The sequence below is a fragment of the Bradysia coprophila genome, unplaced genomic scaffold (assembly GCF_014529535.1).
Source record: "Bradysia coprophila strain Holo2 unplaced genomic scaffold, BU_Bcop_v1 contig_151, whole genome shotgun sequence".
Taxonomy (NCBI): Eukaryota; Metazoa; Arthropoda; class Insecta; order Diptera; family Sciaridae; genus Bradysia; species Bradysia coprophila.
The window spans coordinates 1,451,174-1,464,593 of NW_023503423.1; the positions used below are offsets into that span (position 1 = coordinate 1,451,174).

Sequence of the window (13,420 nt, forward strand, 5' to 3'; positions counted from 1 at the left end):
ATTTCTAGTCATAACTCTAGTGGATCAACTAGCACCAAGCGGTGCGTATACTCCACCTGTAGGTCTTTTCAAGGCCGACAATCGTACAACATTACAACCATTTAAAATAATTTTTTCTTGAGTTATTGCCGAAAAACTGTTTTCGGTACCCTCTGACATGTCTTCACTTTTGAGCGCTTTTCAAAGAAAACAATTTTTTTAAAGAAAAAGTGAAAGACACGTGTTTCCTATAATTGAAAGACGAATCCAACGAGCTATCACTCATTAAAATCGGAGACCGCTTGTTTCCAAAGTTAAAAAAATCACCTGAAGATTTGGCGATATCACTCTTAATACATAAGAAGATACATTAATGCCTGCGTTCATATCAGGTTTACATGATTTACGTGATTTTTCTCAACTCAGTGATGAAAATCAAATATTGTCACACTCGGTCTACGGCCTCACACAAGTGGCGAATTACATCACTAGGGAAAACAATAGAATTGGTTTGACAGCATGTAAAATCCATTACAAAACTGGGGATAAAAATGAAAATTCTCGTTTTGGTGTGAGGTCATCGGCTTCGCTTCGGATCAGAAAACTTCACACGAAAACTGCATTTTTCACGAACTGTATACTCGTAAGGAATGCAAATTGTCCGTCCACACAATGACAAATATTTTGTGGAATTTTATCGGTCGTGAATTGCACAGTGCAATTTGCACTGTTGATTAAATTATAATATGTAAACACACTAGTGTCATATTGATAACAGGACCGAACTGGCTACCTGAAAGCCTATCGGGCGATCTTTGAAACGTCATCGAAAATTATTTTTGATGGACCGAACAGCATGTAAAATTGCTAACGGCCCGATCATACCCAATTCGTCCAGTCCGGGCCTGATTGATCATTAAGAGACTCTAATGAAAATGAAGTGTATATCGACATTGCGTCTTTATCTCCTGTTTTCGCAGCCAAATTAGAAGCATGATTCCTTTGACGTATATTTAGCCGATTTTCGCACATATTGACCGGGAAGCTATCCCCTCAATATGTTAATCGATACAGTTTGTTCATTTCATTTTTACACAGTTTTAGATATGTCAGAGTTTTTAATGTACCCAGTCAATTAAGTTCTTCCCAAATTGCGGAATATTTGAATTCGCGATAGAAATTTTAAATTTTGCGCCAAAAATTCATAATTTGGAAAGAACTTAATTGACTGGGTACATTTAAAACTCTGACATATCTACAACTGTGTAAAAATGAAATGAACAAACTATGCTATCGTTCAAAAGTATTCGATCATTGAGTGTTTTCAGTGTAAATTGACAAACTTTGAGAGGGCGCCAAAAATCGAAATGGTAACGGATTTTCACGAAAGATGGCGCATTCGATAGCTTGATCCTTAATCCTTAAAGGAAAAATATAAAAAATATTTTCACCAAATATGAAATTTTTGAGAAATCCTAATTTTTGCAATTTGGTGAAAATATTTTTTATATTTTTCCTTTAAGGATTAAGGATCAAGCTATCGAATGCGCCATCTTTCGTGAAAATCCGGTACCATTTCGATTTTTGGCGCCCTCTCAAAGTTTGTCAATTTACACTGAAAACACTCAATGATGGAATACTTTTGAATGGTAGAGTAGACACCATTCATAGAATGCTTAAGTGGAAGGCATGTGATTCACTAATTTTTCGTTTTTCTTTTAGCCGACCTGTAACTAACAACATGCAAAATGCACCACCAAAATTACCCGAACGACCGTACTATGGCAATGGCAATCGACAGCAATATTAATTTTTAACACAATTAATGTACACACATCAGTAAACCATTTATATTTTGTACAAATGAAAGGTATATATATTTCATCTATAGTTTCGATAATTTGTATAGCCTTATTAAGTAGCCTAATTAGAGCTGTGAGGTTGTGAAACCTTGTATTCGATAGAGAGAAAAACTCCTTGAAGGTGTACATCGTGAAGTGTAAAACGGTGGACAAAAGAACATATTTGACTTGAAAGCGAACAGCATCGACTCCAAGCGTACGCGTAGATATAGCTTACGTCTGTGCGTTGGTGTTGGAATAAGCTATTTTCGACGATTAAGCTGTCCGGATATCCTTTTCGAAAGAAACCCCCGCTCAATTATTCATTCAAAGTGAAGGTGACGGGACATTTCTACACGGTCAATATCGTCAATCGTTAATATCGACTATCGTCTAAGAAACGATAATATCGTTCCTGACGATACTGACAGTGTAGAAAAGTCGCTTCTCCAATGCGAACAGTCCGAACAAGAAATTTTTCGAGAACATTTGTGATTTCTGGTGTGAAAATTTCGAAAGCCAAAGTTCCGGTTCGGGTTAACCCGAACCCGAAGCCTTAGTTCCAATATTTACAACGGCTTTTTAGAGAAGTTTTTCCTGCGATTTTCACTTTCTAATTAAAAATCTTCATTTACTTTTGTAGGGATAAGTTACTGACCTCAACTGACAATTGTAAGTGAAAATCACAATCTCCCCAATGAGTTATCGTTACACAATATGTTCGTATGGTTTATAGGTCGCGATCGGTAGGCCCATGACTTTCGTCGTTTGCATATAATTGTAACGTAGACTCTGCTTAACAAATCAAAGACTTATAGACCAGTTCCCCACCGCATTTTCAGTCCTGCATAGGGCAACGTTTCGAAACCTTTGCCGTGTTACTAACTGGTTCGAAAGACTTCCACGACTCTTATTTTTGAAGGGTCACTCGAAATGCTGTAGAGTATGGTCTATTAGTTGAGGGCTCGGACGATCGAGGTAAAACAATTTTTTAGCACCCAACCCAACACTTTGGTGCAGAGCCTAATATTTGGGAATTAATTCTCTAAATTTCCAAAAATTCCCTAAATTCCCAAAAATTCCCAAAAATTTCCAAAAATTCCCTAAATTTCCAAAAATTCCCTAAAATTCCCAAAATGTCCCTAAATTCCCAAAAATTCCCAAAAATTCCCTAAATTTCCAAAAATTCCCTAAAATTACCAAAATGTCCCTAAATTCCCAAAAATTCCCAAAAATTCCCTAAATTCCCAAAAATTCTCAAAAACGATTCCCAAATATTAGGCTATGCTTTGGTGCTATTATAGCTAAATATTAATTCCAGATTTTGTTCGATTGCCTTCTTGTTACTTGTGTACGTATTCCAATATGAACAGTAAAAAATGGGATGAAAATAAAGCTGAAACAGATGGACTAGAAGGTGACCCCGGGTGAGAGTACCTTCAGATTTCTGCCGTAGTCTTGTAAAAGTGCTCTGAATATTCTAGAGCTACGAACGACTCTAAACATGAAAGTTTTAATTCAGTTGACTGTTCGAGCCCCCATTCGAGCCCCCATTCCAGCTTCCATTTTGATAACGAAAGACAAAAATATTGAAGAATTACGTATCCTCGGGATTATTAACTCCGGCGCTGTATGCTGCAATGATATACATGTTTTATTGATATGAATGAACAAATGTCTATTTAAACGGTTCCATGATGGATTTTGCCTGTCCATATTTCTCCTACCCTTTTCCGGAGTGAAACGACGGAATTTCTGTCAATGTTACTGAGAATAAAGAGAAAACTAAGTCATTTAACAGTAAATTAGTCCAGTCATGTATTTTTAGTTCGTAATTGTACTGTGTAAGCGACCGAAGCGATCTAATTGGTCGCTTTATTGTTAATCAAGGCTTTCGGTAAGATTTTTATGATTTTGTAGTATGGCACGAACGGTATATGCACAAGTTCAATGTACCTTAGCATTAAACTAGACTAAGATAGATGTCGAAAAAGAGACTTACATATAGACCTTAATCGTCAAAATTATCTATTTGTGTAAGTGACTGGTCTGACATCACCTGCCAAAAGTCTAGCTCAGTGCTGGGAGTGCGTTGTTCAGTCCCTTTAGTATTATTGAAAGCTTTACGTGTATAGGCGACAACAAATGTGAAACGTTCAGCGGTTCAACAGAATGAAAATGTTGCTGCTGTGGTTCGAATAATGAAAAATGACTTTAAAAAAAACTGTAAAAAATGGAGAAATTGTAATTTATCGCTAAATATAAACTTTTTGTACGTCATATTAACTTCAATGAAGAAATAAAAATAAATATTTAAAATTCTTTTGAAGTTTCTTTCGACTTGAAAAAGATGACCAGTAAATACACTGAAGTGCTTAAACATTTGCAACGGTAGCCGGTGGCAAAGACTTTCAATCGCCGCGCCACATCAAGCGAGCTTCTTGTCAGGTTGTGAAACACAATTTTGTAATTGAATATAGATCAGTGTCAAATAGCGGTTTCTTCTCTCAAAAAGTGTCAAATGAGTTGTCAATTTCACAAAGCTAACCTCAAAAGATGTTTCGTTCACAGAGCCGCCCCTTGAAATGTATGAAAATTTGTGTGGCGTCTCACCACCCAATACGTTTTTTGTTCGGTTTGAGGTTAGAGGGATTTTTTTGAAAGTGGACCAGGCTCCGTCGGAGCTATTTTTTCGCGGCGGTTTGTTCATATGCCCAGATAGCCCTTGGCCCCAATAGTTCAAAACCGCTGTCGTTTAATTTTCATATTTGCGTCTTGGCTGGTGGTGAAGGTGCAAAAGTCGAAAAAATGGTGTTTTTATACGTGATTTACTGCCGCTACAGACAATGGACACACATGTGTGGCGGCTCGTTGGATAGGTACTGTCCAGGAGAACCGGGGCAAGCATAGATATCTTACATGTTCTGTGCCATTGTTCGAAAATAACAAAAATATTGTGTCAGTCAAAGGCCATAAATTTTGATGAACTTCAAAAGGTGATATCTCGCACCTGGAGAATGTTTATGATTAGATCATTGGATGCAGACATCAAAAACAGCATAATTCGTGTATTTTTCTAAAATCAATATTTTGCTTTCGAGTGAAGGAAGACTTTTGCTTTATACCCAAAAAAGTATCCTGAAACCTTTCACTTCTATGGCAATTGTAGAGCTGGGTTAAGCCTCTATCAGGGCAACCACTGATCTGTACAACAACAGTCACCAGGTACAAAATATCACCAAATAAAGCCCATCAAAATTTCCGGCCTTTGACTGATACATACTTTTTGTTATTTTTGAATAGTGCTTGAGTACACATTTGATATCTGTCTTTGCCCCGGGTCTCCTGGACAGTACCTATCCAACGAGCCGCCACATATGTGTGTCCATCGTCTGCAGCGGCAGTAAATCACGTATAAAAAACACCCTTTTTCGACTTTTGCACCTTCACCACCAGCCAAGACGCAAACATGAAAATTAAACGACAGCGGTTTTGGACTATTGGGGCCAAGGGCTATCTGGGCATATGAACAAACCGTCGCGAAAAAAAGCTCCGACGGAGCCTGGTCCACTTTCAAAAAAATCCCTCTTAGCTTTGTGAAATTGACAACTAATTTGACAGCTCAAACGACATTGACAATGATCTATTGTAGTATGCAAGGCTATAGACTGTTGGGTAGGTCACGCAGGCCGTCATTTTATTAGATACGCGGGAACACACAAAACAGAATTCATCTACTATGAAATTGTCAAATTTGAGAATCCATTTTCTTATGAAAATGTCAAATTTTGTGTGTGTGTCACCCGCGTATCTGTATCTGCGTGACCTCCCCAAAGTTTACAGCCTTGGTAGTATGGACTCCGACAAATATCTGTCATCTGCCACTAAAAAACTTGGAACCATCGTCCAAAATATTTTTCTTAGTCTGCAATGTTCCATCATTAGCTTTTAACAACCCGATCGCAAAAAACGCCTCTTTTGAGCGACTGAGACCAGACTATCCATCAAAATCGTTTTTCTTGTGAGGATTTTTCAAAGTAAAATAATCCCTGGAAATCGGTTACCCCTCGCATTTTTTGAGTGGGAATTATTTTAACAAAGGATTTTCTATGTTTATCTTTCCCTCAACAACTCAAACGGAAAATGATACAATCAAAAAGTGACCTAAAAGCGCGATAGAAGAGACCTATATAATATGGGTGAAAGCGACTTCTTTTAAAATCTAGTTTTCGCGCCACGTCGTTATGAAAAATACTGTCAACGCTGCACCATGGTCGCCAACCGAATAAAAATGAAAAGAAAACGTCAACACTGACGTTTCCCAACAAAATACACATCGAACGATTTGAATGAATTTTAAGCGACTTTTCGGAGTTGGTGATACAATAAAGTAAGGGCGAAATCTATCCGAAAATAAACCCCATACACCAATCTCATCCATGGCTTCTCGTGTCGGACCAATGGTAATTGGTACGGATGGGGCTGACTTTGAGCACCGTCAACGTGTGGCTGCACATTACCAAATCAGGTTTGTATTACCAATTTTTTTTTTTGATTAAATGTGTGAGTAGAGCTTTTTGCTTTAGTATTCGGATGTGAGAGACGATAATATTTTTTTGCGGTCCATGCGAAAAATGGTTCCACGTATTATAAATCCAACCTCACAGATACGAAATTTCGGCACATTGCCAAATATTCCTTTAATTGTTTCATCAATAAAACTGTTTGTTCGAATAACATCCCTGATTTCTTAGACTTGTATACACACACAAATATTCACTCTTCAAATATAATGTTTTCACAATAAACCAGTGAAATTGTTGTGTTTGTATTAGAGCACATTGTTATTTCGCTCTCTAAGGTTAAGCTGATTTTTCTGTAAAATTTGTAGAAATTCAACTTGGCAGGCCCTTTATTACCAGAAATTAGTTTTAATGATTGCTTAAGACAGGTGTCAGAACGATTTGGTTAGTCATTACCGACGCAATCATATTGTTATATAAATTAGGATCTGTCAGGTGTAATGAACCCGCCACATCTCTCTAATGCCGAATTACGAGTTCTATGTTAAAATGATTGTTTAAAAGCAATGCTCTTCCAGCTTGAGTGGTATTCTACTTAGAGTGAGAGTACTGAAACTGGACAGTGTATCATACAACCGTAAAACATCGTAAAAACAGTTTCATGGAAAATAGAGTACTTTTTGCAGCTGACCACTATGATCACTCATGCTTGAAGTGCGTTGATAAAAGAAGTGTTCGTCACTTTCCATCCATTCCTTTTTACCAGGAGCTTCTAGTGGACCTGCTTAGGCAAAAAATCGTGCATCTTACAAAATCGTTATAACGATGATTGTAGGTTGTTCCGTATCGATTCCTGATTCTAAATTGATGTGGGGCCAAGACGGCAGCTCAATGGTTCTCTGGTGAGCGGCCGTTATGTCACTTTTTTTTCTATGATTTTTCATTCGTAAGCAAGAAGAGATATTAATCTACTTACAAAGGATAAGTTATAGAGAAAAGTCTAAATTTTTTTTTGGTGAAATTTATTTTTTGACATTTGAATCCAAAATGGCGGAAAAAATTGGTCAAAGTCGAAAAATATTTTGTTCTCAAAGGAAAATCTCTGAAACCGATAGAAAGACTGTAAATTCGCAAAAAATTTCTTCGTAAGGTTTATAGAGAATTTAAAGAGCTACGTTTTCGTTTTTCATTTATTGAGATCGGGCAGCTTGTTCCGGAGATATGTCCGTAACAGTGAAGTCACCACATGTTCTTCATGTAAAAATACATCGAAATTTATTTAGATTAAACAATCACATGTATTTCCATGACAATAGACCTAAAGTTATATTTTCTGTTAATTTTAGTAGCTCAAGGCGTAACCGAGTTTCATATTTTCACGAAAACATGCTCACTGTTCTAGAATTTAAGGATTTTGAAGGATCTCTGAGTTTTTTTTGGATTCTCTTCAGGATTTATTTAACTGTTGAGGTGGTAGTGAGTCAGTTCCAAAAATTATGTCACTGATCTTGCACAATATGTTCCCAGCCCTAGAACGTAAGTATTATGAAGGATATCTGAGGTTTTATTTGGTTCCCTTCTGGACTTTTGGGATTGTTGAGGTTATATTATGTTAGTTCCTAAAATTCCACTAACTTACATGGTATACCATGCTATCAGTTCTAGAATTTGAGTAATTTGAAGGATTTGTCAAGTTTTTCTGGGTTTCCTTCTGGACTTTTTGGATTATAGAACTGGTCAGATCCTAAAATTTAACCATTATGGTACATCATCTGAAAGTTCAGGATTATTGAGAGTCATCTTAACAATCTCTCAAAATTCTAGAACTGTGAAGATGGTAGACCATGTTGGATGGAGGAATTTTGAGAACCAAAATACTACCGTCTCATCAACACCAGAAGACCAGAAGGAAACCCAGAAAAACTTGACAAATCCTTCAAATTACTCAAATTCTAGAACTGATAGCATGGTATACCATGTAAGGTAGTGGAATTTTAGGAACTAACATAATATAACCTCAACAATCCCAAAAGTCCAGAAGGGAACCAAATAAAACCTCAGATATCCTTCATAATACTTACGTTCTAGAGCTGGGAACATATTGTGCAAGATCAGTGACATAATTTTTGGAACTGACTCACTACCACCTCAACAGTTCAATAAATCCTGAAGAGAATCCAAAAAAAAACTCAGAGATCCTTCAAAATCCTTAAATTCTAGAACAGTGAGCATGTTTTCGTGAAAATATGAAACTCGGTTACGCCTTGAGTTACTAAAATTAACAGAAAATACAACTTTAGGTCGATTGTCATGGAAATACTTGTGATTGTTTAATCTAAATAAATTTCGATGTATTTTTACATGAAGAACATGTGGTGACTTCACTGTTACGGACATATCTCCGGAACGAGCTGCCCGATCTCAATAAATAAAAAACGAAAACGTAGCTCTTTAAATTCTCTATAAACCTTATGAAGAAATTTTTTGTGAATTTACAGTCTTTCTATCGGTTTCAGAGATTTTCCTTTGAGAAAAAAATATTTTTCGACTTTGACCAATTTTTTCCGCCATTATGGATTCAAATGTCAAAAAATAAATTTCACCAAAAAAAATGTAGACTTTTCTCTATATCTTATCCTTTGTAAGTGGATTAATATCTCTTCTCGCTTACGAATGAAAAATCATAGAAAAAAAAGGGACATAACGGCCGCTCACCAGAGAACCATTGAGCTGCCGTCTTGCCCCACATCAATTTAGAATCAGGAATCGATACGCAACAACATACAATCATCGTTATAACGATTTTCTAAGATGCACGATTAAGCCCTTTTTTCAGCCTAAGCAGGTCCACTATTCAGTCTATTTCCGTGTAGGTATGGCACAATCCTGAAGTTATTTATGACCCAAAAGGTGTTTTGGAAATTGTGACCTTGCCATTTCCAATACTTTTCGACTTGTAATAAAATTAATTAAATCAAGTCTTTTCGAAAGAATTTCTGATTTTTCGCTTGATGCTAGGTTTTGATACCTTTATCTGCAGCTCACGTTGGATAATTTGGTCGTCTGCCAACCTAATTTTTTTCCGTTTTTTTTCCACAGTGCCATCAACAAATCCCGACTGAAATACTGCATTTTCTTCCACTACTTGTTATTCTTCGTCATGTTAGCCAAACTGTCGGCCGACATTCTCGACCGTTTAGATATATTCATATTGGAAATTGAAGAACTGGCCGTGCCACAGCCGTTATGGTGGGAGTACATTTGGTGCTTGTCGATATTTATGTCATTTGTTGGTCTGTCAGCAGCCAAAGGCAATCGGATGAAGGACATGCACAAGTACATGATCGGATTGGTTCTGTTCGGTATTGCGCCGATGTTCTACTGCTTTGTTTATTACTTCGGAGATGTGATCGATTACCTGACGCTGGAAGAAGGTGCCAACGTTGAGGACACGGACATTGTAATATGGAATGTAAGTAAAAGTTCGTTTGTGCCATTCTATCGTATTTGTCATTAAGGATTTTAAGGCGGAATGTTTTGAGCCGATTTTGTCAGTGTAGTCCAGCCCCTTGTGTCAATCCGCTTTAAGTTTTTCGATTTTTTTTTCTTTATCTCATGTGATTGAGCATGAAAAACTGTGGAACTAAATTTTTTTCTGGAAAATGGAAAATCGCTTTTCCGGCCGGACACAAGGGGCTGGACTAGTGTTTGACGAAAATAAAGATCGAAGGATTTTAGCCCGTTTATACGGGACTTAAAAACCGGTGGACTAATAAACGTGCGACAAAATTGACAATAAACCATTTCTTTGCAGGGTCTTCCTTATGGTCTTCTTTGGTATGCTTTCGTCATGGTCGGATTTCAGGTGCACGGGTTCTCGTTATACTTCGCTTGGAATTTAATTACAGCGTGGCGATCTCGAACGTCCACCCGGAAAGCACAATAATTTTACCGTAACTGGGTCTCTTATCTAGAGAGCAATAAACTGTCTCCTTTGTTTGTTTGTTTTTTTTTTTCGATAAAAATATGAGTCAGCTGCACACGATGTAACTTCGTATGACCAAATTAACAGTTAAGAAATAGTTAAGACAATTTGCTGATCTTAAATATATACCTTGATGAACCCGACCGTCTCCTACCGATAAAGACAAATGGATGCAAAAACATTTTGTAAATAAAATTTTATGAAATTGCAAAAGAAGAGAAAAAAGAAAACAAAATATTTTTAGTAAATGTTTCAGAGTGATGATAACCAGATGGCGTTTGCGTCGTGACACTGCGCGCAACGCCATCTGTTTTCGGATCTCTCTGAGAGATATAAGTGTTCAATGTATCACTCTCTATATTAATGAAAATGGTAAATTATTTTAGTGCAGTGCGGTGCACAGCTATTTTTATCATAGAAAAAAAGAAGAAATATTTTAAAATAAATTGTTATCTAGTTGGTGTAATAAAATTAAATGTCTAAATTATTATTGATAATGTGTGTGCGTTGTCTACTTATCGTTACAATAAAATCTTACAAGTTGTGGTATTCGATGCCTTTCACTTTAGATAGTAAATGGACGCTGAACGGCCTTTACAACGGTTTCAACCGAAATCGGAGTTCTCTAATCCTCTAGTCCATGAGACGATTTCAACTCTTCGACAGTTACAAATCGTCGCATGATTGTGGTTAAAAAATTCTAGAGGTCCTTCTTCTTCTCCTTCTTCTTCTTCATTTTCTTCTTTTTCTTCTTCTTCTTCTTCTTCTTCTTCTCCTTCTTCTCCTTCTTCTTCTTCTCCTTCTTCTTCTTCTTCTTCTTCTTCTTCTTCTTCTTCTTCTTCTTCTTCTTCTTCTTCTTCTTCTTCTTCTTCTTCTTCTTCTTCTTCTTCTTCTTCTTCTTCTTCTTCTTCTTCTTCTTCTTCTTCTTCTTCTTCTTCTTCTTCTTCTTCTTCTTCTTCTTCTTCTTCTTCTTCTTCTTCTTCTTCTTCTTCTTCTTCTTCTTCTTCTTCTTCTTCTTTCTTCTTCTTCTTCTTCTTCTTCTTCTTACTTCTTCTTCTTCTTCTTCTTCTTCTTCTTCTTCTTCTTCTTCTTCTTCTTCTTCTTCTTCTTCTTCTTCTTCTTCTTCTTCTTCTTCTTCTTCTTCTTAATCAGCCTTTTGAAATACACTGCCTTGCCCTTTGTCTTCAATTCTAAACGATCCATTGTCATTTGCTGCCAGTTTGTGTCCACCATTCGCTTGATCGACTTCGTGCATCTTTCTGTTGATCTGTCCATTGGTCGTGTCATTTGTCATTGGTGGTCTCCAATTCATTATAGTTTTGAACATTATCGCAATGTGTCCTGCCCAATTTCTGTTCACAGATGCTATACATCACGTCTACGACTTTCGTTTGCTGCTCCATACGTGAACTCCTGTAGGACACAATAATCAAACACTTTCCTTTTTAGACTGTTGTTCATTTTGCTAAGAAAAACGATCCTAAGATTTCCGGATGCTTCTGAACCATTCTTCTTTTAGATGTCCTTAGACCCCGACAAACCAACTCCTCATGGTGTAGAACAACTTCAGGCAATTGAACAATCAAAAATAGAAAATTTTCGATAGCGTTACATTGAACCATGCTCACCTTCACCAAAAATAAGATTTAAGATATTCTCGTCCCGTTTTTTGATATTTCTATTCTATACAGCCACGCTATTATAATAAAAGTTTAGAAAAAGAAAAAAACCCTAACTTTGGTATCTGCCAATGTTACCAAAGAAGCCGATGGTCGATTTTCAGAGCACATTTAAAACTTAAATGAAATTCAAGAATATAGAAAATTCAATTCAATTAAATTCAATTCAACTTTATTTATCACAGGACAAAAAGGAAAAACCTTGTACAAATATCCTTACGATTAAATTCACACTATAAAACTCTCTCTATCAACACAACGGAAAGAAAAAAACAAATTAAAACGAGAAACATTAAAAACACAAAACTACTTCAATGCGGCAATAAATGAGAAAATATTTAATAACATAAATGGAACAAAAACTTACTCCAAGGTGCTACCAGACACTACGTCCAAGAACATTTAACATACGATGAATCGGAACAAAATAGTCCAAAAACGGATTTTCCCAATCACAGAGCCGACAAGCAAGCCCAATCCGTACAAACCGATCGAGAACGACTTTATTCACGCCGTAAGTGTGCCTAAAATTTGAATTTTAAGTGAACGATTCAATGAAAAAGTGAACCGAAAAATACATTTCAACGCTTCCTTGTATGAAAATAACGCTACGTTAGAAAGACCTCCGCACTTTCCATTTTGAATTTGTACCGCACTTACGGCGTGAATTGAGGACGAAAAAGATCCAGACACGCGTCAGAAAACCTGGACAGGGAGTTAAGCATTTTCACACCGACAGGAATCGCATTATAGTCAGCGACGGTTCTAACAAAGAACGACCTGTTGTACTGGGCAGAAACATGCCTCGGAATAGCATACTGACGACTACGCACAGACCTTCCATCAGCCAGCTTATCGAAGAGAAACTTCGGTTCCCTAAACAGAACAATGCCATGCATAAACGAGCAGCGCCGACGCTTCAGATACGTCATAATGTCACAACCTAACAATCCTTCAACGTGATCCCGAGTACTGTCGTAGCGCCTCAATCCATACACAAAACGCACACAGGCACTAAAAGCTCCCTCCAACGCCCGAGCATCAGCGGCCGACAAATTTGTCGAATAAACCGAGTCACAATACGTAAAGGCCGGCAGTACAAGAGACTTAATCAGCATCATCCGAATCTTACGAGAGAAAACATGGCCTTGATGCCAGAGACTACGAAGTCTAGCAAATACCCTGGAACAGATCAAGCGCACCTGGTCTCTGAATGTCAGTCTTTTGTCCATGACAAGTCCTAGGTTAAGAACCTTGTCTGCATATGGAATGACTACACCACCTAGCAGGACAGGAGGGAACAAATTCGACGACAAGAATCTAGAATCCTCGAATACAATGGCTTGGGACTTATTGGCATTTAGCTTCAAAGAATTTTCGCGAGCCCAACGATGAACTGCAAAATCGTTGGAT

General features: G+C 37.2%; 2 protein-coding genes and 1 long non-coding RNA gene across 8 annotated transcripts in view; all 3 read left to right on the forward strand.

The window, feature by feature from the left end:
• LOC119074325 (dynamin) overlaps positions 1–1,942 on the forward strand; it is a 38,284-nt gene extending 36,342 nt beyond the window's left edge. For all 6 annotated transcript variants that reach the window (XM_037180405.1, XM_037180402.1, XM_037180401.1 and 3 more), the window contains one exon: positions 1,702–1,942. In XM_037180405.1, coding sequence (XP_037036300.1) covers positions 1,702–1,789 — 88 coding nt within the window. In that variant the 3' untranslated portion in view covers positions 1,790–1,942. The remainder of the gene's footprint in view (positions 1–1,701) is intronic.
• Positions 1,943–3,028: 1,086 nt separating this feature from the next.
• The window catches only part of LOC119074357, a 226,636-nt gene continuing 216,244 nt past the window's right edge, over positions 3,029–13,420 (forward strand). The window contains exon 1 of the long non-coding RNA XR_005087184.1: positions 3,029–3,175. This is a non-coding gene — a long non-coding RNA (uncharacterized LOC119074357). The remainder of the gene's footprint in view (positions 3,176–13,420) is intronic.
• LOC119074349 (protein jagunal) lies at positions 6,105–10,877 on the forward strand. Its single transcript, XM_037180444.1, has 3 exons — positions 6,105–6,348; positions 9,443–9,815; positions 10,158–10,877. The coding sequence occupies exons 1-3, from the start codon at positions 6,260–6,262 to the stop codon at positions 10,287–10,289; spliced, it is 594 nt and encodes a 197-aa protein (XP_037036339.1). The 5' UTR covers positions 6,105–6,259; the 3' UTR covers positions 10,290–10,877.